A 24,344-nucleotide genomic window follows, 5' to 3' on the forward strand; every position below is an offset into this window, starting at 1 on the left:
CAATTTGATGCTAGCTGAATTCTGTTTTTCTTTTCCATTAAATTTTATTATATGATATTGAATGTGGTTCCCTGTGCTTTACAGTAGGACCTTGTTGTTTATCCATCCTATATATAATAGCTTGTATCTGCTAATCCAAAACCCCCAATCCATCCCTCCCTGGCTCTCCCCCTCGCTTGGCAACCACAAATCCTGTTCTCTGTGTCTGTAAGTCTGGTTCTGTTTCACAGATAAGTTCTTTTGTGCTATATTTTGGGTTCCACATATAAGTGATATCACATGACATTTGTCTTTCTCTTTCTGACTTACTTCATTTAGTATAATAATCTCTAGGTCCATCCATGTTGTCACAGATGGCGTTATTTTGTTCTTCTTTATGGCCGAGTAGTAGTTGATGATACATATGTATCACATCTTCTTTGTCCATTCCTGTGTCGATGGGGATTTAGGTTGTTTTCAAGTCTTGGCTAATGGTGAATAGTGCTGCTATGAACACAGAGTTCCCTGTATCTTTTCAAATTAAAGATTTCCCCAGATAAATGGCAATGAGTGGGATTGCTGGATCACATGGTGACTCCTTTTAGCTTTCTGAGGAACCTCCATACTGCTTTCCATAGTGGCTACACCAATTTACATTCCCTCCAACAGTGTAGAAGGGTTCCCTTTTCTGCTCACTGCCTCCAGGCTTTATTTGTAGACTTTTTAATGATGGCCATTCTGACCTGTGTGATCTAAATAGCTAATTGTAGGTATAATTTGCATCCCTCTAACTACTTTGGCCACCTCATGCGAAGAGTTGACTCTGATGCTGGGAGGGATTGGGGGCAAGAGGAAAAGGGGACGACAGAGGATGAGATGGCTGGATGGCATCACTGACTCGATGGACGTGAGTCTGAGTGAACTCCGAGAGTTGGTGATGGACAGGGAGGCCTGGCATGCTGCAATTCATGGGGTCACAAAGAGTCGGACATGACTGAGTGACTGAACTGAACTGAATAATCCTAGATGAATTTTCTGATAAAATCCTCAGGTCCCATCTGGGAATCCATACAGTTGATAAAAAGTATTGTGCACAAGATTTACACAGCAGACAGCCACAGTTTTTACACTTGGTGAAGAATGTGGATGCTTGCCACAGGCTCTCATCTGCATCGACAGCCGTCCCAACACAAAAGGGAACAGAGTGTCGGGGCACCTCTGGGTATGGACAGTACTTTGCTTCACAAAGAACTCTGTACCTCTTCAAGGGTTTAACCATACTGTTGTATATACAAAATAGGAACCCTGATTGACTCCCACCAGTTCCTTTGGTGACAAGGCTGCCAGATTCACTGTAGAACCCCAATGAAATCTGAGTTGCAGATAAGTAACACGTAATGCTTTTAGAATTAGTGTGTCCTAAATTAGTACGTTCAAATGTAACTAGCATCCTGTATTTTTATTGGCTCAGATGTGGCATCTTCACCTGATGACCAGGTCCCTATACACAGCACCTTCTGCATATTGTCTTCAGTTCAGGCCCATGGTGTTATCTTCCTTCAAGGCCACGGTGACAGGCCCAAGGCAGGACCTGTGACCCCAGCTGAGACAGTCAGAGTCCTTGTCGAAGGCGTCTGAAAGTGTAGCTGGAAAAATGAAGTTCTTTCCTCTGGTGGCCCAAGAGGGTAGGAAGATGAGTCTGGTATTCTTTGTGGCCTGGTTCACCATGTGTGGAGAAAGCCCACTGATAGAGAATAAAGACAGGGCTTGGTGGGCCAGGTCCTCCCGCACTTCCATGAACTGTCTTAACAGCCTTCCAAAAATTGCGCTATTCTGCTGAAGCTGCGTCAGGCTAAGCCTTAATAGTCCTGAGCTAGTACATAGCTTTTAAGCTCAAACTCGTGGGTTCAGCCTCCCGGGCTAAAGAAGAAAAGAATTTGCCCCAAGAATGCTCACCAACAGATATTTCCTGTCAGAAGTCCCTGCCACAACTACCTCAGTGCATCTCTTTGGACAGCTCTGTGCCTGATGGGAGGAAGGGGCTGCAATCCTTCTGCCAAACAGAGCTCAGATCCGCCAAGACCTTCCTGCCCTCAGTCTGCACGTCAGCAGTCAGGGCTGAGCAGAGAGCGGAGGGGGGAGCCCTCCCTTTGTGCCATCTTGGAGCCATTGTCTAAAATGTCTCTGAAAATATCTCCCCAATTTTAGGCCTAAAATTTCCACCCTGAGAGTTTATATGTTTGGCTTAAGCTCCCTTATAATTACACATCTATTAACAGTAGAAAATGTGAAGTTGCTGTAAGTGGGGGAGGACATTCATTGAATTCATATGCATTGAACTGGCCGATAGTTGGGAAAGCAAAGTTCTAAGTGAGTTGGATGGGAGTCCAGGAAGCTTCCAGTGTGATGGGAAGGCATTCATACGAGTGGCACTGCTGAATCTGGAGGTGGTGGTAGGTCTCTGATAGCTGGTCTTCCCAGGTAGGCAGAGCAGACAGACAGCAGACCCTGGGAGGAGAGGAGGCAGGCTGAGGAGGAACTTCCCCCGCTTCTCTGTTTCACTTTGGCTCAGGTCTGGTTCTGGCATTGTTCCCATCTTTTCACTCTGGCTTGAGCATCTCTTTTCCGTCGTGCGTCTTCCTAGCTGGTTGTGACATTCGTCCCGTGTGGGCGGAGACCTCACGCACCTGGAGGGAGGTTCTGGGTCTCTCACCTCCTCCACCCTTGTGGAAACGGACAAGGGGAGCTTGTTCCCACCCTTCGGGTTCTGCTTTACTCATTGCTGTCAGCACCAGTGGTTCTCCAACGTGAGCATCGGTCAGAATCTCTTAAAGGGCTTGTTAATCCAGAGATAACTGAGCCCCACCCGTGCCTGAGTTTCTGATTTATGGGTCTGGAGTGCGGCCCAGTAATTTGCATTTCCTAACAAGCTCTCAGAGGATGCTGATTCTGCTAGTCTGGGCACCATGGCCTGAACCCACTGGCCTGGACAGGCAGCTTTTGGAGGGCAGCAGCGTCTCGGTAACCACTCCCCTCCTGAGCCTGGCTCAGCACCAGGCTCATAGTCAAGGATTAGAGGAGGTTCGTTAACTGAGCTCTCCCACACTGCACAAACCTAACCATGTGAGCAGGCTGAATTTGTGACTATCAGAGTAAATGTAGGAAATATTGCTATTGAATGTTTTTTACACAGAAGCATCTCCTGAATATTAACACAGGAAGGGATTCAAGGTGGCAATCTGGGTAGAAAGAGGGAGGTTGGAGGGCTTGTGTTGAAGTTACATTTGCATAGAAAAGATGCTGATTTTACTTGGACTGTGTTTTGGTGGTAGCTTTGGAGAAGGTTGATAGAAATCATTTAGAATCCCCCCCTCACCTCCCTTTCCCACCCCAACTGCACCTCCCATCACTGCTTCATGTTGCCAGTGACATCACACACGCGTGGAATCTGTGAGTCGGGTCAGCAGGTCTGACATCCCACTTGAAAGTGTCTCCCCAAAAGGATGACTTTAAGAATCCAGGCAGCAAGGTGGAAGCGAGTGAGGTCAGGGGTCTGTGCTCCTCGAGAACAGCGCCTGGCCTCCCTGCCAAGGTGTTTAACCCCTGTTCGGTTGGGCTCCGTCACCTCTTCTGTAAAATGAGTCTGGAGAAGATGACCCCTAAGTATTTTTCCACTTTGGATTCTGAGGTTTTCATTCAGAATGCAGGGCATCTCCAATTTAGGGATGACTATTTGCTTATAATCGAGCGATTTGGAATTTGGAAAATACTTTTCTCCAAATAGTGTTATTTCTGGCCAATCCACACAATGACTTGTTTATTGAGCTTGTAACTCTGTCAAGCTGGGCTCAGTGTTATACATGCTGTATTTCATTAAATGTGACGATCTCTCCTGGGAGGTGGGGAGTGTGAAGACTCCCACTTTACAGATGAGGAAACTGAGGGTCAGAGAAGTCAAAAGACTAAACAAAACTCCCAGAATCTCAGATACCTAAGGGCCAGGGAGACCTGGGCTTGAAGCCAAGTCTTTTTGGCTGCTAAGCTGCTCTAACTACATTGTTCCATTGTCTCCATAAAAGTATATTTTACCCACAATGCACCTGAAGTGTAGCTTCTAGTCTTTAGGCAGAAAGAAAGTAGCATTCTGTTTTGACACTTTTACTCTGAGAGGCAGAATGCATTATGGTTAAGTGTTCTGAGCCAGAGTTTCCAAGTTCAAAGCCCAGCTCTGTTATTGGTGGTTGGATGACCAGGTTACTTAATCTCTCACTCCTATAGTTTCTTCAGATATAAATGAGTAATAATAAAAATACCTGTCTCTGGAGCTATTGTAGTAAATGATTAATATATTTAAGTTGGACCATTGAAAATTACTGATATTCTACCACATTTGATCTATCAAATATTTCATGGCTAAATATTTAACCTTCTTAGAAGTGTCTAGCACCCAGCAACCACCAACTAGTGTTGACTATTATTGAAAATCACATTGAAAACTAGTATATACAAGAGGCTTAAGCAGCAAGGTCCTTCAGGAGATGGTAAAGGACAGGTGTGCTACAATCCATGGGGTCTCAGAGTTGAACACAACTGAGCGACTGAACAACAACAACTTACAGCATAGGAAACTGTATTCAGTATCCTGTGAGAAACCGTAATGGAGAAGAATATGAAAAAGAATATACAGACATACAACTGAAGCATTTTGCTATATAGCAGAAATTAACACAGCATTCTATATCAGCTATACATCAATAACACTTAAAAAAAGGAAAGAGATTTGCATGGTGGGTTTGTAGTATCTGGGATATAGTAGGTGCACAATGATTGCCAGTGAATTTGTGAGTTAAATAAAAACAGGAATGTCCAGGAAGACATCCATGGTGGTCTGGGCTATGGATATGTTTGTGGGCAGCAGGTGGTGTGGATCAGGACTCTTGAATTCCAGCAGGTTCCAGACTATCCTGGCATGATCCTGGTATATGGTGGGGAGGCTCTCAGCAGGAAGGACTGACCCCATGGATCCAGCCTGCCTTCAGCCGTCTTAGTCCTCTGGCACTGAAGATATAAAGAGCAAGCCTCAAGGTGGAGGGACTGTGTGGGAAGTCAGGTCTTGTGGTTCACTTGTGTTTTGCTTTTATCCAGCTAAGAAATAATGAGAGAAGACAGGCAGGAGCAGCCTTCTTTCCAGCCCATTCTTCTACTGCTGGTGTTGTTAATTTTTTTCCTCTCTTAGACTACTGTAGAGGGCAGGAAAACACAGAAATAATGGTGGGTCTTTCTGTCCACAGGAGTCTCCAGGCAAGAATACTGGAGTGAGCAGCCATCCCCTTCTCCAGGGGATCTTCCCGGCCCAGGGATCAAACCCAGGTCTCCTCCATTGCAGGCATATTGAAATGAGCTGGCTAAAGACTCACTCTCACCCTTCAAGGTGCTCATGGCTCAGAGTTTGAGGGGAGGTAGGGTGACCAGCAAATAAGTTATTACCACATAAAGCTGTAGATGCCATGAGAGATGTAGGCACAAAATATCCTGGGAGCAAAGAGGAGGAAATCGGCCTAGACGAACCCCAGTAAGCCCCAGTGGTCTGGAATTGTACTGTCCAGTAGCCACATATGAACTGAATTTTTCACTTTATTTCACTGTAGTTCATTTAAATGTAAAAGCTGAAGGAATATAACATGGTTTTCTGTTTAACAAACTTTTATTGTTTTGGCAGAACCACATTTCACTGTAGCCAAGGTGGGGAGGGGTCACCAGCTGAAGAGAAGAGGGAGGGTGCATAGAATGGCGTTCTGCTGACATTGCAATGCTTTATATGAGCCAGAAATGCCATGGTGGTTACAATGCTGCTGCCTGTTGAAACCAACGTGTACCTTCAGCAGGAAAGAAATCTGTGGAACTTGAGTGTCCTATAAAACCCCTGAAATTAGCTCTACTAAATAAATTGTCAAAAACTCAAAATAAGCCTAGCTGTATCATTTATCTTATTGCACATGAAAATGTACTTCTCTTTTGATGGATACTGGTGGCTTGCATTGCAATAAGAAGGTATCCCTTTTTTTCTAGACCAGTTTTTTTCCCAGTTAAAAAGTTGACCATGTTAATATTAAGCATATCAGAGAACCAGGACTACCATATTTCTGAAACTTTTCACTTCCCACTCTATGATCAGGCTCTGGGGGAAAGAACTAACTCCTTTTAAAATTCAATGTTTCTTTCCATCAGAATCAAGTTTTAAATGTTACAGGTTAGGCATGTGAAATCCACTTAACTTAAAACCATTTAAGAGAAAGATCAAGTCCAATTTGCTAACACGAGATTTTTTTATTCTGGAGTTGAAAAAAAATTCTTGAGTGAACCATGTCAGAAATTAAAAATTGAAAAGAACACTGGCAGCCTCCCCATGTGCCTAATTTGGCTTTGCTGAACAAATGACCAAATGAAATGAGAATTACATACAGGATTTGCTCAACATCCTTATTTCTTCAACTCATTTCTCACTCCTGAAAAATTACCAAGTTGACATGCAGGAGGGATCACATCTCTATCAACCACAGCATCCTTGGACCAGGTAGAAATAAATAGAAAAATAGTGATTTTAGATTCCAGGTGTGAATGAACTTCTGCAGCAGAAGTACTTTGTCATAGAAACCCTAACTAATGAATTTAGGATCAGGAAGAATAATAATGCCCAGTTTGTTGACTAATTTATTAACAGGCTATTTTCACTCATGCCCTGCATTGCAGATAATAGTAATAAAAATCTTAGGTGAGAGAAGATGGCTTCTCTGCAGTGCCTTCATTGTTTTTTAAGGCCTTTCATTGCCCATCAGCTTCTCTGTCTTTAAGGAAATGGAAGAGACAGCAGAGAGGGCACCAGACAAAGAATTAAGAGACCAAGTTTCAAATCCAGGCTCAGCCAGTCATTGGCTGTCATGGGTACCATCTGTGCAGCAAAGGTCTGGACCAGATGACCTTTGAGCCCATCTCAACTGTGGTTCTTCCATCCTAATGTGATGCAGAAAAGGAAGCCACAAAGTTGTGTCCGATAAGGGGTTCATGCCAATGGGGGAGGACTATCTAGATGAATATACATCCCCCATCTCCACTGGTATTGGACTTGAGCTGACAGTTGTCCTGCTGTGAGCTGGGTGATACAGTTAGTACTCAGGCTGTAGGTGTCACGGGACTCAGGTTCAAATCACCCCTCAACCACTTACCAGCTGCATGTTATATCAATTCCTTGAGCTTCAATTTCGTTATCTGTGAAATGGGAGAATAATGTACACACCCCATAAAATCTATGCCTGGCACACATTAAGGGCTTAATAAAAGGTAGCCGCGATCACCATTGTTGTCGTGACAAAATGATCTGAGACCCAACAGGAAGTGAGACACATTTCTTGAGTGCCTCCTGTGTGTTTGATATCCCCAGGTTCCTGCCTCTTTTATACCGACTACACCCTGCAAAGTTGGTTTGATCACCCCTCTCCCCATAGAGATATAAATGGCCGAGAGCATGTGCTTGATTCCATAATCAGCTCCCCAATTCTGAGCCCTGTCAGTGTGGGCAAAATTCCCAACACCTTTTGGCCTCAATTTTTTCATCTATTAAATGGGAATGATAACAGAACCCACTTCTGGATTTATTGTAAAGGGTAAGTAAGGTAATGCATACTCAGTGGCTCAGTACTGGCCACTGAGTCAGTACTTTATAAAAATGTTAGCTTTTATTCTAGCTGAGGAATGTAAAGCTCAGAGAGGTGAATTCATTGGTTCAAGATCATCTGCTTATGAGTAGCCATGCAGGGCTTTGAACCCTGATGGGGCTGAATCTCTCAGGGACTCAGGAGAGGGAGATAGCTCCTTCTTTACCCTGTTGCTAAGCTGCTCTGGCTTGGCTGCCATTCTCAGACTGCCTGGCTGTGGGCTCTGAGTTCACTCAGAAGGCTCACTGGGAGCAGTTTGCTGGGGGCTGCCTGGGGCTCAGGGAAGGAAGTAAGTCTGGACCCTCCTTCTCATTTGCAGCAGTTGAGAGAACAGAGTAGGGCCACCACGCTAATTGTCACCTTCCAGACCCCTCTCCTCACTCCCGCTTACAGAAGGCTATTTTCAAAAGAGAGTTCCCCCTCTTTGTTCCAGCACAAACAGCACATCTCCTGATCGATATGACATCTCATCCTCTAAAACATTCATAATGTCTGCTTCCTAGGATTCCAGTGGCCACGTGCCACGTGCAGCCCACATCGCCTTCCCTTGTAGTTGGTGGTCTTAGGGACCAACACCCTCTTGAACAGGACTGCTGGTTGCTGTTTCTTAAAGAGAGCTGAGTATTGTTCGGATTGTCAACCCTGAATGATAATCTTTGGGGGGGCAGGGGAGAGAAAGATGCATTGAGGTGTATGTGTAAGGATTGTGGGGATGTGTTTTGCTATCACAAAAGCTCTTAAAATCCGAGACCATGATATATTTGCAGAATAAAACCTACCGATATTATCATTCTCTAAAGGTATTTTGATCACATGGGTCCTTTCTTGGAGAAAGAAAGGCTTTTATTTTAGTTCTTTTCCGGGAAAAATAACAGCAGGAACGGAGTAGTCTGGGGTGGGAAATGATGCTCTGTGTGTTGAATGGCTCCGGGTGTGTGTTTTATCAGCCCGAGGATGAGCTGGCTCGTTGGACAATGGGAGGCTCCAGCAGCATCACCTCTCCTCCAGTGTATTCTTGGGGTCCCCACATGAGAAACAGAAAGTGGCCATGAGTGTGTGTGTCTGTCTTACATATCGATCCGCCCAGTGATGCTGGGAGCCGGGGGGCCTTGTTAGAGGTCACCAGAGCACAGCAGACACCACACACCCACACTGTTCACACCTGCCACCTGCAGTGCCGTGGGCGCATGGGGACGACAGGAGTGGGACTGACACCAGCGTGGGAGACCTGTGCACCCTCAAGTGGCAAGGAGCCCCATTTGTTTCCTCTAAACACAGGAACTGATTAATCTCATACCACTTCCCACTCGCTGTACCATTCCAAGCCTGTCACAAGAATAGATTAATGTGCTGGCCCCTCCGTGTGGATTCTTCTTGCATCAGGAACATACTGCTCTCTGGTCTCTGGGCTGCCTCATGCAACTGGCTCCTTGTCCTCATGGCAGACATGCAGGAGGGGCCAGAAATCCTCACTACTTTTGCAAGGGACAAGAATGAGAAAGGCACAGACAAAGTGTGTGCAGGGAACCATTGTGGCACCATGGCTGGCGGATGAGAGAGTGCAGGTAGAGGGATCGAGGCCAGTCCATTTCTCCCAAGCCCCTCTCACTCCCCGTGGTCCTACCAGGATTCTGATATGGTCATCTACAGCTCATCTTTTCTCTTCTGTGTAATTCCTGGGCTGTAAACTTTGCGACCATTTTGGAACCTGCGGGCTGGAAGTTGGACACAGGCAAGTAGGTTTTCAGAGCGTTCTTGGGAGATAGGTGCACAAATCCCATTAGTAGTAAAGGGATTTGTGGGCGTAACTTCCCTGCAGTGCTTTGAAAGTTTATTCCGTTCAGTGTATCGAAGTACAGTAGGGCGAAAATAAAAGAAATCACTCCACCATGGCCGTTTGAAAGGGATTAAAAAAAAAAAAAAAAAAAAAAAACTCCTTTAAGATTTAATTGTTTAAAACTCCTTTAAGACTTTAGGCATTTCCAAGAATGTTCTCTCTCACGGTTTTGTTTGCAGCTCTTCTTTTAGGCAGAAGGTCATTTTGGCACTAACAGCCTTCCTCAAAAGGATAATTAATACGTTGCAGCAACCCCTCCCTTCAAGTAGGAAGACATGCTGTCGTCTACCGCGTCCCCAAAGGATGATAAGCAAACGGACCCTGGAAAAAGTCACCAAACATATTGATGGTTGGGCAGTCAGACTGTAAATTGAAGTTGCCACACAGATTTATTTTCTCCAGACAATGGCCATTCCTTTAAGTTAAATAGCACACTGGTTTTTTTTATATTTATAGAAGACTAATCACTGCTTACAAAAGGAGGTGTCTGTTCCCGAGTGAGCCTTGACAATATTTAGGAAGAGATTCTGTAGCCCACCTGACTTGTTCTGTCTTGGCAAAGCCATGGTTCATTTAAAGAACTCAGAGGGCCCAGTGGCCTCCAGTCAGGACTTGGTGGAGGGAGTCACTGGCTGGAGGGCATGGTGGTCGACTCTGCAGGTACACGTGTCTCAGTCAGAATCTCAGGCTTCCCATTTACTGGCTTTGGATCTTAGGCTAGTCACTTACCACATTATTGACCAGAGATGTAATTACCCAAGTGTCATTGACCAGAGACATTTCAGTATTCACTTACAAAACAAATCGCAGGCCATAGACCTTAGTTTCTTCAAAAATTCCCTGGTCAATAATGAGTTAATCTTCCAAAGCCTCAATTTCCTTAGCAAAAATTGTAGATTATATGAGCACCTCACAGGGTCAGAATGAGGTAAATGAGCCTTCATGCACTTTAGAACCCTCCATTGTCATCCCATCTCACCTAAATACATGGCAGACAGCCTCCAAGGGCACCCACTCCCTATCACCAACCCCTCCAGCATCCCTCACTCTCCTTTCCCCCTAACTTCACTTCAACCTTCAAGAATGTTCTTCCCCTACTGCTGCTAAGTCACTTCAGTCGTGTCCGACTCTGTGCGACTCCATAGATGGCAGCCCACCAGGCTCCCCCGTCCCTGGGATTCTCCAGGCAAGAACACTGGAGTGGGTTGCCATTTCCTTCTCCAATGCATGAAAGTGAAAAGTCAAAGGGAAGCCGCTCAGTCGTGTCCGACTCTTAGCGACCCCATGGACTGCAGCCTTCCAGTCTCCTCCATCCATGGAATTTTCCAGGCAAGAGTACTGGAGTGGGGTGCCATTGCCTTCTCTGTGTTCTTCCCCAGATGTCATCATAAATTGCTTGCTTGCTTCCTTCCTTCCTTCAAGGCTTGGCTCAAATGTAACCTATCACAGACGTCATTTTTATTCATTTATTTTCTTTTACTGGAGGACACTCCCTTTTCTTTTACTTTACAGTATTATAATGGTTTCTGCCATACATCAACATGAATTGGCCATAGGTATACATATGTCCCCTCCCTCTTAAACTCCCTTCCCACCTCCCTCCCCATCCCACTACAGACATTGTTTTTGATTGGTCTATATTTAAACAGGATCTTCCCTGTAGCTCAGACAGTAAAGAATCTGCCTGCAATGCAGAAGACCTGGGTTTGATCCCTGGGTTGGAAAGATCTCCTGGAGAAGGGAATAGCAATCCACTCCAGTATTCTTGCCTGGAGAATCCCATGGACAGAGGAGCCTGGCAAGCCATAGTCCATGGGGTCACAACGAGTCGGACACAATTGAGCGACTAAAACTACTACTAAACTACTATATTTAAGTGAAAGTGAAAGCTGCTCAGTCGTGTCTGACTCTTTACGACCCCATGGACTGTATAGTCCATGGAATTCTCCAGTCCAGAATACTGGAGTGGGTAGCCTTTCCCTGCTCCAGGGAATCTTCCCAACCCAGGGATCGAACGCAGGTCTCCCGCTGTATTTAAACAAGCAAAAACAAAAAAGTTCCATTCCCCATCCCCCATGTCCTGGCATTTCCTAGCCTTGGACCCTACTTTTCATTTATGTGTTTAGTTTCTGTTTCCCACTAAAATGTAAGTTCCATGAGAGCAAGGGATTTGTCTGGTTAAATGGCTTTATTCCTGGCACCTAGGAATACATACCTAACATACTCTAGGTACTCAATAAATATATGCTGAATGATAAATGATGAATAAATAATGCAAACACTGTAATTAGCCCAACACCTGGCTCCATGCCAAAATAAATGTTAATTGTCGCCATCATCATTGAGCGGGCTCATTTGCATGTGTTAATTTTCACTACTGCTTGCAAAAGTGCCTTTGCAGAGTGCCTGTGCAAGTTCCAGGTTAGCATTGGTGCACTAGAGCTCAGAGTATTCCCCTGGGATTCTTTCTCTCCTCTGGACAGGGGCCCTTTCCAAATTGGGTACATTTCCCACAGAAGCCCGGGCATTGTTGGCTTGATCTGCTGATGTCAGGGTGGGGAGACCCAGCCCTGACCCTCCCCATAAGCCTGCCTGGTCTCCAAAGGAGCTTTGCTGTCATCTCTAAGGCCCTTGCGAATCTGCTCGCAGGCTGAGCCACAAGACCCAGTGAGCTCGACTCCCCGGCCCCCTTCCTAAGCTCTGCTTGGCCTGAAGGCTTCCATTTTCAAAGGGAAAGCCCAGTCTCTTCCTCCATTTATGTATCGACAAAGCTGATCTTTAAAGATAGCCCCGGGTCCTGGGGACCTGCTCGGCAAACACAGAACCCCCGTGGCCCCCGTGTTTGCCCTCTTTGACAAGCAGGGGCTGAGCAGCTCTCTGGGAAGCGTTGCTGACATATTGATTGGCCCTCTTGTCAACTTGATCTTCTGCCAGCCAGTGAGCATGGAAGGTTCTAAGTGGCACCCAGCAGGGCCCACACATAGCCTAATTACTATTTCAGACAACCCCCGTTCCAAGCTGCCACTTTTCCAGGCCTCCAGTCTCCTGCCCTTGCGGTTGCTAGAGAATTCTTTTACCTGCCACCAGCCCCTCTACCTTCCCTTTGCTTTTGTTCCCCCTGAGTATTTCAATCAGAGCGTATCTGGCACAAACACAGGCAGGTTCAATGAGAAAACAGTACCCTCACTCCAGGTAGGTCTGTTTATTATTCCTGCTGAAATCTGGGGTCTGTGTGTGGTCTGTCGGTCCTGCCTTGGTGCATTTTTAGTACTTGATGAAAGTTTTCTCCAATTAGCCAGAGACACTTTCAGAATCTGTTTGCCTACTGTGTTTTTAGTGGCTGGTTTCCCAGCTGCCACTTGCATTACATGAACTTCCACTTCGAGGCTTTTCCTCTTTTGTCCCTCCTGCCTATGGAGCCCCCTGGTTCCATCCCAGGGTCTCTCTGGAGTGGAGCCTGTCAAATCATGATAAATTGTGCATTTTGGCTGTTGGTGGGGGGTGAATAACATTAGGGAAAGGGTCTCCCAAACTCATTTCACTCTTGACCCTCAGATGGCCTGAACAGGACCTTTTGGGATGAGCTGCTGGAGCATTTGTGGCTAGCAGAGGAGGGGACCACCCCCACTGCATCCAGATGTCTTTGGGAAGAAAACAATGAAGCCAGTGTTCACCTAAAATCTTTAGATGAAAAAGCAATGGGCTTCTTCCCTGAGTCTTCTTGGCTTTCTAAGTCTGATTCTGAGAGCAGATCAGAATTGGAGATATCATCACTTAATGTTTAAAGAGCTACTTGTTCATAGAGAAAAAAATGCGGTGGCCCTAAATATGTGCTAACTCTTCCCAGCTGGTTTTTAGAAAGGATCCTGACCCTGTAAGTAAATAACTCTAGGACTGCACAGACACCTAAGGTATAAATGTACAATTTCTCACATCCCCTATACTTAAATGTATCGGTCAAGATCCCTTATACTTAAATGTATCAGTCAAGATCTGCTCAAGCATGCTGCTGTAACAAAGAGCCCTAAACTCGCCATTGCTTGCAACAGTAACAGTTCCCTTCTGCACTCATTCTGTATTCTATCACTGATCAGTCATGGCTCCAGGCCATGCTGTCTTCACTCCAGACCCAAGCTGATCACGTACCAGAGGGAAAAGGTGTACAGCATGTGTGGTAAAAATCAACAAGGTGAGGAGCTGTAAACCAGCCCCTGCCCCAGGAAGAGGATGCTAACTATATATTGAGCCAGCCAAAATGGTCGTTTGAGTTTTTCCATAAAATGTTATGAACTTTTTGGCCAGCCTAATAAAATGGCACTTCATAGACCATAGGGAGACTAATCATGAGTTATGAGACCAGGTTGGCTGAGATCCTGTTGCGAACCAGAATTTGTAACCAAATCACTGTGAAGTATGAAGCAGCCAACCACCTCATGTTGTAATCCTCCTGGGATTCCAAAAGCCCCCTGTGATCATACTTAATAGTCAACAGCTTCCTTGTCTGTGAAATGGGCATGATGATAGCACTCGCCTCGAATGTAAGCAGTGAGCCTTGACATAATATCTGTAGAATGTCTGCCATGGGGCTGCCTATAGCAGGGATCCAAGGACTGGCAGCAGGTATTAATATCCTAATCATCAAAACACTTCTCTTCACAGACTCGTCCGTATCACTGCCAGCACGGTTTCATTCCATCCTTTACACATCCATATTATGTATTTTTTATTTATCAGAGTACCATATCCTACAATCCAGCTCTTCACATCTGCCCCCATGTGTCATTACCAATTGTAATGAACGCTTATGGAGCGTCTTCTATATTCAAGACATTCTGCTAAGTCTTCAGGGGGTGGCAGATGCTGAACCTCCCTCTGGCCCTAAGCAGCCATTATCCTACCTGTAAAGGGAAACCTTTACAAAAGGTAAAGAGAGAGACTGACTGAGAGACTGATTTCTCAGCCCCCACCATCAAGCCAATCAGTAGCAGAATAAGAAACAGAATTCTCATTAGTCAGGAAACTCATTTACTTCACAGCTCCCCTGAGTCTTTATCCTAAGGACACTTTGGTCCTTCCCCACAGTCCAGAAAGAGAGTCTCATTTTCCTACTCAAGTAAGAGAGAAGGAATAGCTGACCAAGGGGAAAAAAAAAAAGCACAAGCAAAAGTCTGTTTCAAACTTTCCCACCACCCCCCCCAAAGAAAAAACCAAGAGGTGGTTCTACATCTGATATAGTTCTCATTTCTTTAGTTAAAGTTCAATTCAACAACAGAACATACGCCCAAACTTGAGTTTCATTTTCAGCTTGAGTTACATGGCTTCTACTGGGAGGACAGAGCCTGTGCACCATCGATTTGGCTCTTGTCCTTTTCCAATCTTCTTCTCACTCTATTTTTCCTTTCACTTCTGGGAGTTCTTTGAGAAGTTACTTTGTATACTCTAACCCAAACCCTTCTCATCCCACCTGGGGTTTTCTTGCTTTCAGAATTCTTTTTTTGTTTTAATAAAGAGATGCTATGGAACCCAAGATAAAAAGCAAGGGGGGGGGGGGAGGACAGGCATCTTTGCAAACAGAGGCCACTGTTTCCTAGATGTTTTCTCTTTATCCAGTAAGATTGGGGTATTGCTTGCTTACTGATCTTCCAAAGCTGATGGCTGAAACATGTTCTGCACCTTGAAATGGCAAGTTTGAATACCAGGAGAGGGGAACAGGGACTTCCCTGGTGGCTCACTGGTAAAGAATCTGCCTGCCAATGCCAGGGACCCAGGTTCGGTCACTGGGTTGGGAAGATCCCCTGGAGAAGGAAATGGCAACCCACTCCAGTATTCTTGCCTGGGAAATCCCATGGACAGAGAAGAGCCTGAAGGGCTACAGTCCATGGGATCTCAAAGAGTCAGACATGACCGAGCGACTAAACAGCAACAACCTCAAGAGGGGAGCTGTTTTGACCAGAGTTTCCATATTGAGAAGGCACCTGGGGAGGTTGTTTATCCTCTTTGACTGATGAACCCTCCACTTCCTTCTCTAAATGTGAAAAGGCAAAATCGTGTAAGGCCTGGGCCCCAGCTAGACCTGCAATATCTGTTTGCATATCTCTTAAAACACAGAGGCCCTCCTTGCATCTCCCATGTAGCAGCAAGCCGGCTTGAGGCGAGCCCGATAACCAATTGTAACTTTTTAAAAAATCATTTAAAAATAGCTAATTCCTTGGCTCCCTTCACCTGGTAATTACAAATCAGATGCTATCCTTATCTTGAAGCTGCCACAATTAGTTCTCATGTCCTGACCTCTGTACGCTGAAAATATGTCATTATTTGAGGCAATCGGATCTGGTCTCTTCAAGTAAGTGACCTACATAGAATAGATAAACTGCAGGAGAAAATTAGGTGTTACCCAGACAGAAAGTGTACAGTGAATGTCACTTATTAGCATGAATCATCTCGAAGAGTTGCAACAGTGGGCTGTGCACTTCAGAGGAATGTAGAGAAAGAAAACTTGGTTATGAGGTAGGGGTGTGTGTAAGAAAAAGCAGACGTGCCCCCAAGGACACCTTGCCACCTCCATCCACAGCCATCAATCTGAGCTGTAAAGTTTGAAGATAGGTTTTCTAACCTTAAAACAATGCAGCCTGACTTTTAGGTGGTGGTAAGCAAGCAGAATTAATTGCTGTGTGAACAATTTCCTAAGCATTGTTAATTGCGTTTCCTGTGGTTAATTGTTTCTCCCATCCCCGCATCATACTAGGAACCTTTGGCTGTCAACAGCCCTTTCTCTCCCACAGTGCTGGAAACATAGCAACGGCATCAACCTGTGTCCGGTGGAAATGCCAGACAGACACGGGGTGGTTATTGTCTGGGTGAGAACTATGCAGGGAAGGGAGCTTCTTATGTTTTTGCAAAGGAAGCATTTCTTAGATCCGGACTTCAAAAGGATGCAGGTGTGTGGACTTGCCTTTCGTGCTCCTCAGTAAAAACAGCTTACTGAGAACCAGCAGATGTAGGTGGGCATTGAGTTTGCTCAATGACCTGGGATGTGGGGAGTTGGCACCGACAGAACGACAAGAAAGAAGTGTGTATCTGGAGGCTTGAGGCGTGCCTAGGAGTGAAGCAAGAGTTTTGCAGACGTTCTTGTTTGCTTAGCAAAGAAGAGGCAGGGTTCCGAATTCTGTCTCATTCTGTACTCTGGGGAGGTGTGGGCGTGAGGCAAGTGGGAAGGATTTTAGAGGGAAAGACAGGGAATTGTCATTGTAATTTTTCTAGAGAAGGACCCCATTCCACTGCTGCCCCCTGGCTTTTTCCACCATAGGCAGAAAGGTGCTCACTGATCAGGAGGAGGGCTGGGAGGGAAAACTATCTTTAAAGTTTGAAATAGTCGGGGAGGTGGGCTCTTCCCGTGGGCCAGTACTACTGCCAACCAGGAGACGCGGGTTCAATGGCTGGGTCAGGAAGATGCCCTGGAGAAGGAAATGGCAATCCGCTCCAGTACTCTTGCCTGGAGCATCCCATGGACAGAGGAGCCTGCTGGGCTATAGTCCGTAGGGTAGAAAAAGAGCTGGACATGACTTAGTGACTAAACAACAGCAACAAGGAATACTGCAGCTACTGGGGGCTACATGGGTATTTCAGCACAGGTGTAGTCTCACCTGAACCAGACCAAAAGTCTGGTCCCACTTGGGGAGCCTCGATTTGAAACAGGCTTAGATTTTGAGCAGTTTGGAGGAAAACTATCCTTGTCAATGCCCCTGGACCACCAGTCTATAAACAACTCTGTCCAGAGAGCAGGAAAGGCCCAGAGGGATAGAGAATACCCTTCACAGTGAGTCCAAAGAGGCATGTTCCCCTTTACGGGGGCACTTCTGGAAGGTCTGGGCTGTGTTTCCTCCCTTCTCCTCTGCCCAACCATAAGGGATGCTGTCCCACCATCAGCAAGGCTGTTTCCTTTCCACTGGAGGAGGAAACCCAGCCCACCCAGAGCTACTTGCTTTCTGTATTTAGCTAATCCCTGTGGCCTGGGGCAAGCCATTTTTGAACTACAGCTTCCTTCAAAGGCAGCCGCTAGGAAAAAGCACCTGGCCCTCCCCCTTGACATTTGCATTGCTGAATTATCTATTCATATTTTCATTACTTTGTCTCTCCTGCAGCAATGCATCTGCTCGGACTCAATTGGCAACTCCAGCCGGCAGATGGACACACCTTTAACAATGGGATAAGGACCGGCTTACCAGGAAGCGATGATGTGGCAACAATGCCATCTGGAGGCAAAGGTGAGGTTACAGTTGCAGCTTGCCCTCTTGAGGTCACAGGAAAAGTCAGAGCTCCCCCACCACCTGGTTCAGGTTTTCTGATCCAAATCTTGGAAGGTATGCAAAAAAGGAGAAAAGGGGAGGAAAAAGAACTGCCCTTTTCAGGTGCCCCTGTTCCAGGCTGTCTGCTGTCCCTGTCTGGGAGCTGGGTGTGGCTGGAGCCGCTGGGAGATGGCAAGGTGCCGGCTCGGAGCTATGTGCATACCTAAGCTATCTGCAGCGACTGGCACGCTCTGCAGCTACTTGAAAGCATCTCAAGGCCGGGGCAGGAGCAGCAACAACAGCAGCAGCTGGGGCAGCAGCAGCAGAAGCAGCAGGAGGAAGTCTTGCCTGATGGGGAAAGCTGAGAGCAGCAGGCGGCACACTAGACGGGAGCCTCTCCCAAGGGGAGAGATACAGCTTCCCCTGGGAGGAAGCACCGCCTGGCAAGGCATGAAAGGGAAAGACCCCAAGCGGTTCCACTTCGGGAGAGAAGAGAAAGGAGTTTTGACAACTCGGGAACAAAGCTTCTCTTGGCAGAACATCGAAGGGGGACAATAGGAATGTTTATGAAAGCAATCAGGCAACTGTATTTTTGCAGGAAAAAAAAAATAGGTGCTAAAAAGGTGCTAAGAAGGAGAGAAAACAGAACGGTGCAGGAGTGGGACTGTGGGGCAATTAAAGGACAACAATGGCTCAGCGGTGAAGAATCTACCTGCAGTGCAGGAGCCCTAAGAGGCAGGAAGTGTGGGTTCGATCCCTGGGTCTGGAAGATTCCCTGGAAGATGGTATGACAGCCTACTCCAGTACTCTTGCCTGGAGAATCCCATGGACAAAGGAGCCTGGCAGACTACGCCCATAGGGTTCCAAAAGGTCGGCCACGACTAAAGTGACTTAGCATGCACGCAGGGCAGCCAATGGCACTATGGGGTGGGTTGGCACGTGGGTGAGGGGAGAAGGATGCTTGATTCAGGACAGAAATCAGGAAAGGAAGAGGTTGCCTGGAAGGGTTATCCAAACACAGAATTTTTCACTCTGCCTCTTAGCTCACAAGGCAGTTCACTCCACATTTTAAAAATACCCTGGAGAGATATTTCAATAATGGGAAGGGAAACATTTATTGGGCACCTATTTTGTGCTAGGTTTAATGCAGAATGACTTCAATAACTCTAAAGGGATAAAATTTATCTCCAAGAAACAGACCCAGGATGTTTTAGAAATTTACCCCAGGACTTCCCTGGCAGTCCAGTGGTTGGAAGTCCACGCTTCCACTGCAGGGGGCACGGGTCTGATCCCTGGTTGGGGAAATTGAGATCCCGCATGCTGCATGGTACAGCAAAAAAAGAGAGAGAGAGAGAAAAGAAAACAAGAAATTTACCCCAACTCAAACAAGTAGGCAGGTACAAATTTGAACTCAGGTCTCTGTCATGTGCATCTTTAGGGGAGTTGTTGGGGTTTCCCAAGGTGAGGCATTTTCCACAAAGAAGATTCCAGATTCTAGACTAATGTATACCTCTATGTGACATAGAGGTATACATTAGTCATCTCTGAGATGCTAATGTTGCTTAAATTACTCTCTCTTGAGCTGTCCTGGTGCTTCAAGTGTGACTTTTTCATCTTTTGAGCCAGGCTTGAAGAATCACTCTCCTCATCTATCCTGATCAAAACACTGAATTACCTCTAAGTAAGCATGAAAAAGTTTTATTTGAGGATGAAATTATGTGCTTTCCATTATCAGGTGACTAAAACCAGACCTGAAAATGAACAGTATATTTTGTCTTCACTGACCCAAAAGCCAGGAGCCAAATTTCTTGGCCCCAGATTTGCAGTCTGCTCTCCTCTAGGACTTGACCACCCATAAATGTAACTTGAGTTCCCTTTAGTGCAGTGGTTCTCACCTGCAGTGTCTTTGCCCCCTGGGGACATATCTGACAAAGTCCGGAGACTTTTTCGATTGTCACTTTTAAAAGAGATGCAACTGGCATCTAGTAGGTAGAGGCCAAGATACAATTAAGCAGCCTGCAGTGCAGAGGAATGCCTCCCACGATGAGGAATCTTTCCATCCAAAATGTCCATGACGCTGCTTTTTGAGAAACACTGCTTTGGGGAGATTCTGTTATGTCTGATCCACAAATGTCCTTTATTCTCCAAATCAGCACCCCTTCCTTTGAAAAGAGTGCAGAATATACATTGAAAAGTGAATATGCATGTATTTTGTACAGGGATATATTTTATGTGTGCATACATACTGAGGTTATCCACACTTTTAAAATAGCAGTCTTCACAAAAGGAAATCCCCAATAGGCATTAACTCCCATAAATGAAGGTCCGCCTCTTCTCCCAGTGTGGTTAAGCTTTGTTTCCAACCCCCACTGACTTGAGCCTCCCACACCAGCAGGACAGAAGGTTCCCTAAAGAGAACAACTCCTAACTAAGAGTGTGATGTCTCTAAATGAACAAAGGAACAGTTTTCACAGTGTCTTGGAAAAGACCAGAATTTTCCCCCTCAGATGCAACCTGCTTTTGAAAACATTGTGTAAGTCACAAAACGTCACACACAAAAGAATATTTTCCAAGTGAGTTCTGAGACAGCAAAGGGGTTGCCAAATCATTGTCCAGTGGTTTTTTAAATAATTACTTATTTTTGGCTACGCTGGGCCTTGGTTGCTGCCTGTGGGCTTTCTCTAGCTGCGGCGAGCAGGGGCAACTCTTCATTGAGGTGCTCGGGCTTCCCATTGCTGCAGCTTCTCTCGTTGCAGAGCACAGGCCCTAGGCACCCAGGCCTCAGCGGTTGTGGTGCATGGGCTCTGTGTTGTGGCTCGTGAGCCTTAGTTGCTCCACCGCATGTGGAATCTTCCCGAACCGGGAATGGAACCCCTATTCCCTGCATTGGCACACAGATTCTTATCTACTGGTACCAGGGAAGTCCCTGAAACCAGTGAATTTTGTCAAGAGCACTCTTATGATAAAGTCTGAGCATTTCAAATTGCTTAAAGCTGAGGTAAAACTCGGAACACCTTCTTCTGAACACCAAAACAGTACTTTCCCTGTGACCAAAGAGATCACATCTCTTCCTAAGTTGAAAAGTTTGGTTTTAAAATCGACTCAGAAGGTTTGCATTTTCACACACCCGCCTAACACTTTCGAAAGGCAGTGACCCTGGGTTTGAATTTCTTTACTCAGTGGCCCACCTCCTCCGCACTCGCCAATTCTATACATTTAGATAACCTGAATCAATTCCAATCGACTACTTCTCCAGTGTTTCAAAGAGACAATCAAGATATATTGGCAATAAGTTAATTAAATACCACCCCCTCTGTTTTTTTGTGCTATACGATAATCCTTCACTCCGATAATGTTTTCATCAAAATCCACCACACATTGCCAGGGAGGTTAATCTTATTAAGCAATTACTGGGTAAGTATCCAGCAGACACAAATTAAAATGTAAGCAAAACACAGGCATGTGAGTCCCATCTAAGATGGCACGTTGATAGAGATTTCATTACCTGGTCTTTAGGAGTGTTTACATTGCTCAGATTTGGCAAGGAGTCTAATAGACAGGGCAGCCTACACAGTCGGATATGTTAGTGGAAGTAAAGCCCTTGATTAATTAGTTGGGAGAGTATATGTTCTGTGGGCTTTGTCTCCCCTTTTCCATTTGTTGTTGTTCGTGGTTCTTCTTTTTTTTTTTTTCTCCATTCTCTCTTTCAATTAAACCTTAATGTGGTTGATTTGGGTGTTGGATTTCACATCAAGGAAAGGGAGCCCACAGACTGCCAGAATCACTCACCATCTCGAGTGTATTTCTATGTTAAAAGGAATGAACTCATACATCTTCATTACAAGAGCACGGAGCACTTTTTCTATAGATCTGGGATGAGATAAGCCTGGAGAACAAAGATTCAATACAGTGTTCTGACCTGGTCAGATAGCATAAGGGAATCCAGTTTGATTGGCCAGGCCCAGAGGCAAAATGTACAAGAAGTTTTAAAGGGCACATCATATGTCGCCAATTTGTGCACTGATCTTAAGAAAGAATAAACTCCCAAATAGAATTTCATGGACCATTCTCAAAACCTCTCACTCATTTTACATTCAGGGCATCCTCTAGATCTGGGGTCAGCAAACTGTATCTCATGGACCCCATCTGGCCAGCCGTCTGTTTTTTCAACTAAAGTTTTATTGGAATCCAGCCATGTTATTTATTGTCCCTGGCTGCTTTTGCTCTGGAGCAGGGGAGTTAAGTAGGTGCCGCTAAGCTTAGATGGCCCGAAAAACCTAAAATATTTACTATCTGGCCCCTTACGGAAAATGTTGGTGACTGCTCTTGATCGTGTACAAACCCATTTCTACTTTCCTTGGACTTGTCTGTAACTAAAAACTGTAAGAGACTAGGGAGAAAGACCAAACACCAATATACCAATTTTTCCTTCTTGACTGAGAGTTGGGTTTAATATAATCTTGGTGACTTTGCATTGACAAATGCTCTGTAATATAGGGCTCTGGGGTTGGTCTCATGGCATACAAACACCAGCTCCATCACTTAGCAGCTGTGTGAATATAAACAGGTCATTTGCCCTCCCTCGGCCTCTTGGGTCATCATCTGTAGAATGGTACCCCCTCATAAGCTTGCTGTCCAGCATAAATGAGATGTCACTTATACAACACAGTATATGATGTCAGACACTAATAAGAGATCCATGAATATTTGTTGTTGTTCCTGACATCATCATCATGTCCCCCAGTCAGTCCGTTTAACAAGCCTCCACGGACTGCCAACTTCTTATGAGGTGCTGTATTTCCCAAAGGCAAAGGCTGCCTTCAGAATGTCAAGGTAGACAATCCTTCCACTTTATCTTTCTTCTGTATCTTCTAAGAATTGGGGCAAACTGTAATGAGGACTTCTTCTTAACTAGATGCTTGATGAGGTCAGTAGGAAGCAGGACTTCCTGTTCCGAAGGGCCAACGTGCAAAAACAAGCTGGCCAGCTCCTCATCACGTTATTTGTCTCACTGCAGCTTGAGTTCCATCACTGCCAGCCTGTCTGTTTTAAGCCCCACCATTCTCGGTTTATAACTCAGCTGTAAACATTTATTTGTGCCTGGAGCACATTTCTTTCCTACCCTTTGAAAAAAAAAAAAAATCAGAATTTCCAGATGGTATGCAAGTTGGAAAAAAATGGCAAAGACTGTTATTCTGTTTAGAAACATGTTTTTCTACACTTGCCCTTTCAGCAAAAACTTCATAATGATTTTTACTAGTTGGCTTAATGTATGGTACTAGGAGCCAGATTAGCAGGGAGGTTGCTAATTCTTCCTCTGGCTTTCGTCAGCCTCTCAATGAACACAGCCCAGGGTTCCAAAATGATCACTTCCCTACATGGAGCTTTTTCAAAGTCGGTGAAGTTCCCAGAAGGGCAAGGGGTCATTATGTTTGAGCCAGTCATTACAGTGCTGCACATCTGCTGGCAGATACAACACCCATAGCCTACATAGCAATGCAACAACTCCCTTCGTTTTGGAGGCCAGGCCATTCTACCATTGTTACAGAAGGGTACCACTTAGTGCATCAAACTGCCGGATGTCAGCTTCTGACTGCCACCTGCACCGTGTTCTGAGTTGCATACTCCCTGTTGTACATAGCACCATCACGCATGCGTGTGTGCTAAGTCACTTCAGTCATGTCCGACTCTGTGTGACCCCATGGACTCTAACCTGCCTGGCTCCTCTGTTCAGCCCACCAGGCTCCTCTGTCCATAGGATTCTCCAGGCAAGAATACTGAAGTGGGTTGCCATGCCCTTCTCCAGGGGATTTTCCCAACCCAGGGATCAAACCATCATCTTTTATGTCTCCTGCATTGGCAGGTGGGTTCTTTACCACCAGCACCACCTGGGAAGCCCATCATGCCTTGACATAGGTATTAATAATGAGATCCAGTTTCCCTCCCTGCTGCATTTGCCCTGAAATTTCATTGGCATGTTTCTCTTTCAGAGAGACCTGCACACCCAGAGCTTGATCTCTGCTTGATACATGTCTTTTTGTATCTCTTATACTTAGCCCGGGGTCCCAAATGCAGTCAGCATAGTGATTACATATGTGGGTTGCAGAATCAGTCAGACATGGTTTCTGATCCAAGCTCCAGCCAGCACTTAAGACCTGTGTGACCCTAAGCAAGTCACTTTACTTCTGTGGTCCTCTGGTCTAAAAGAAAAAAAAAAAAAACAGCATAAAGCAACTGGGAGATTCCGTGGTGAGTTGTAACCAATCCATCAATTTTAGCTGCTATAAGTAGTACTAATGAACTGAACTACATATTAATACAGAAGCATATTCACCTGAACAATTAGATGTATAAATATCTGTTAACACCCTGAGTGGCAGAGAGTTGGCCATTTTTGCTTAAGATTGAGGTTTCGAAAGATGTAAAAGCCACATGTAATTCCTCATGCTGAAGGATTTTATAAAAATCACTGTTGCTATGTGATGTTCTTGAAAACTATCATGGGAGTAGTGGACGCTCAGGATGGAAGTC

At 45.4% G+C, this 24,344-nt stretch overlaps 1 protein-coding gene across 20 annotated transcripts in view; it reads left to right on the forward strand.

The window, feature by feature from the left end:
* Positions 1-24,344, forward strand: part of LOC129637974 (teneurin-2-like) — a 462,189-nt gene that overhangs the window by 359,517 nt on the left and 78,328 nt on the right. For all 20 annotated transcript variants that reach the window (XM_055562488.1, XM_055562376.1, XM_055562497.1 and 17 more), the window contains one exon: positions 17,670-17,792. In XM_055562488.1, coding sequence (XP_055418463.1) covers positions 17,670-17,792 — 123 coding nt within the window. The remainder of the gene's footprint in view (positions 1-17,669; positions 17,793-24,344) is intronic.

The sequence above is a fragment of the Bubalus kerabau genome, chromosome 1 (genome assembly GCF_029407905.1).
Source record: "Bubalus kerabau isolate K-KA32 ecotype Philippines breed swamp buffalo chromosome 1, PCC_UOA_SB_1v2, whole genome shotgun sequence".
In the NCBI taxonomy this organism is placed as follows: Eukaryota; Metazoa; Chordata; class Mammalia; order Artiodactyla; family Bovidae; genus Bubalus; species Bubalus kerabau.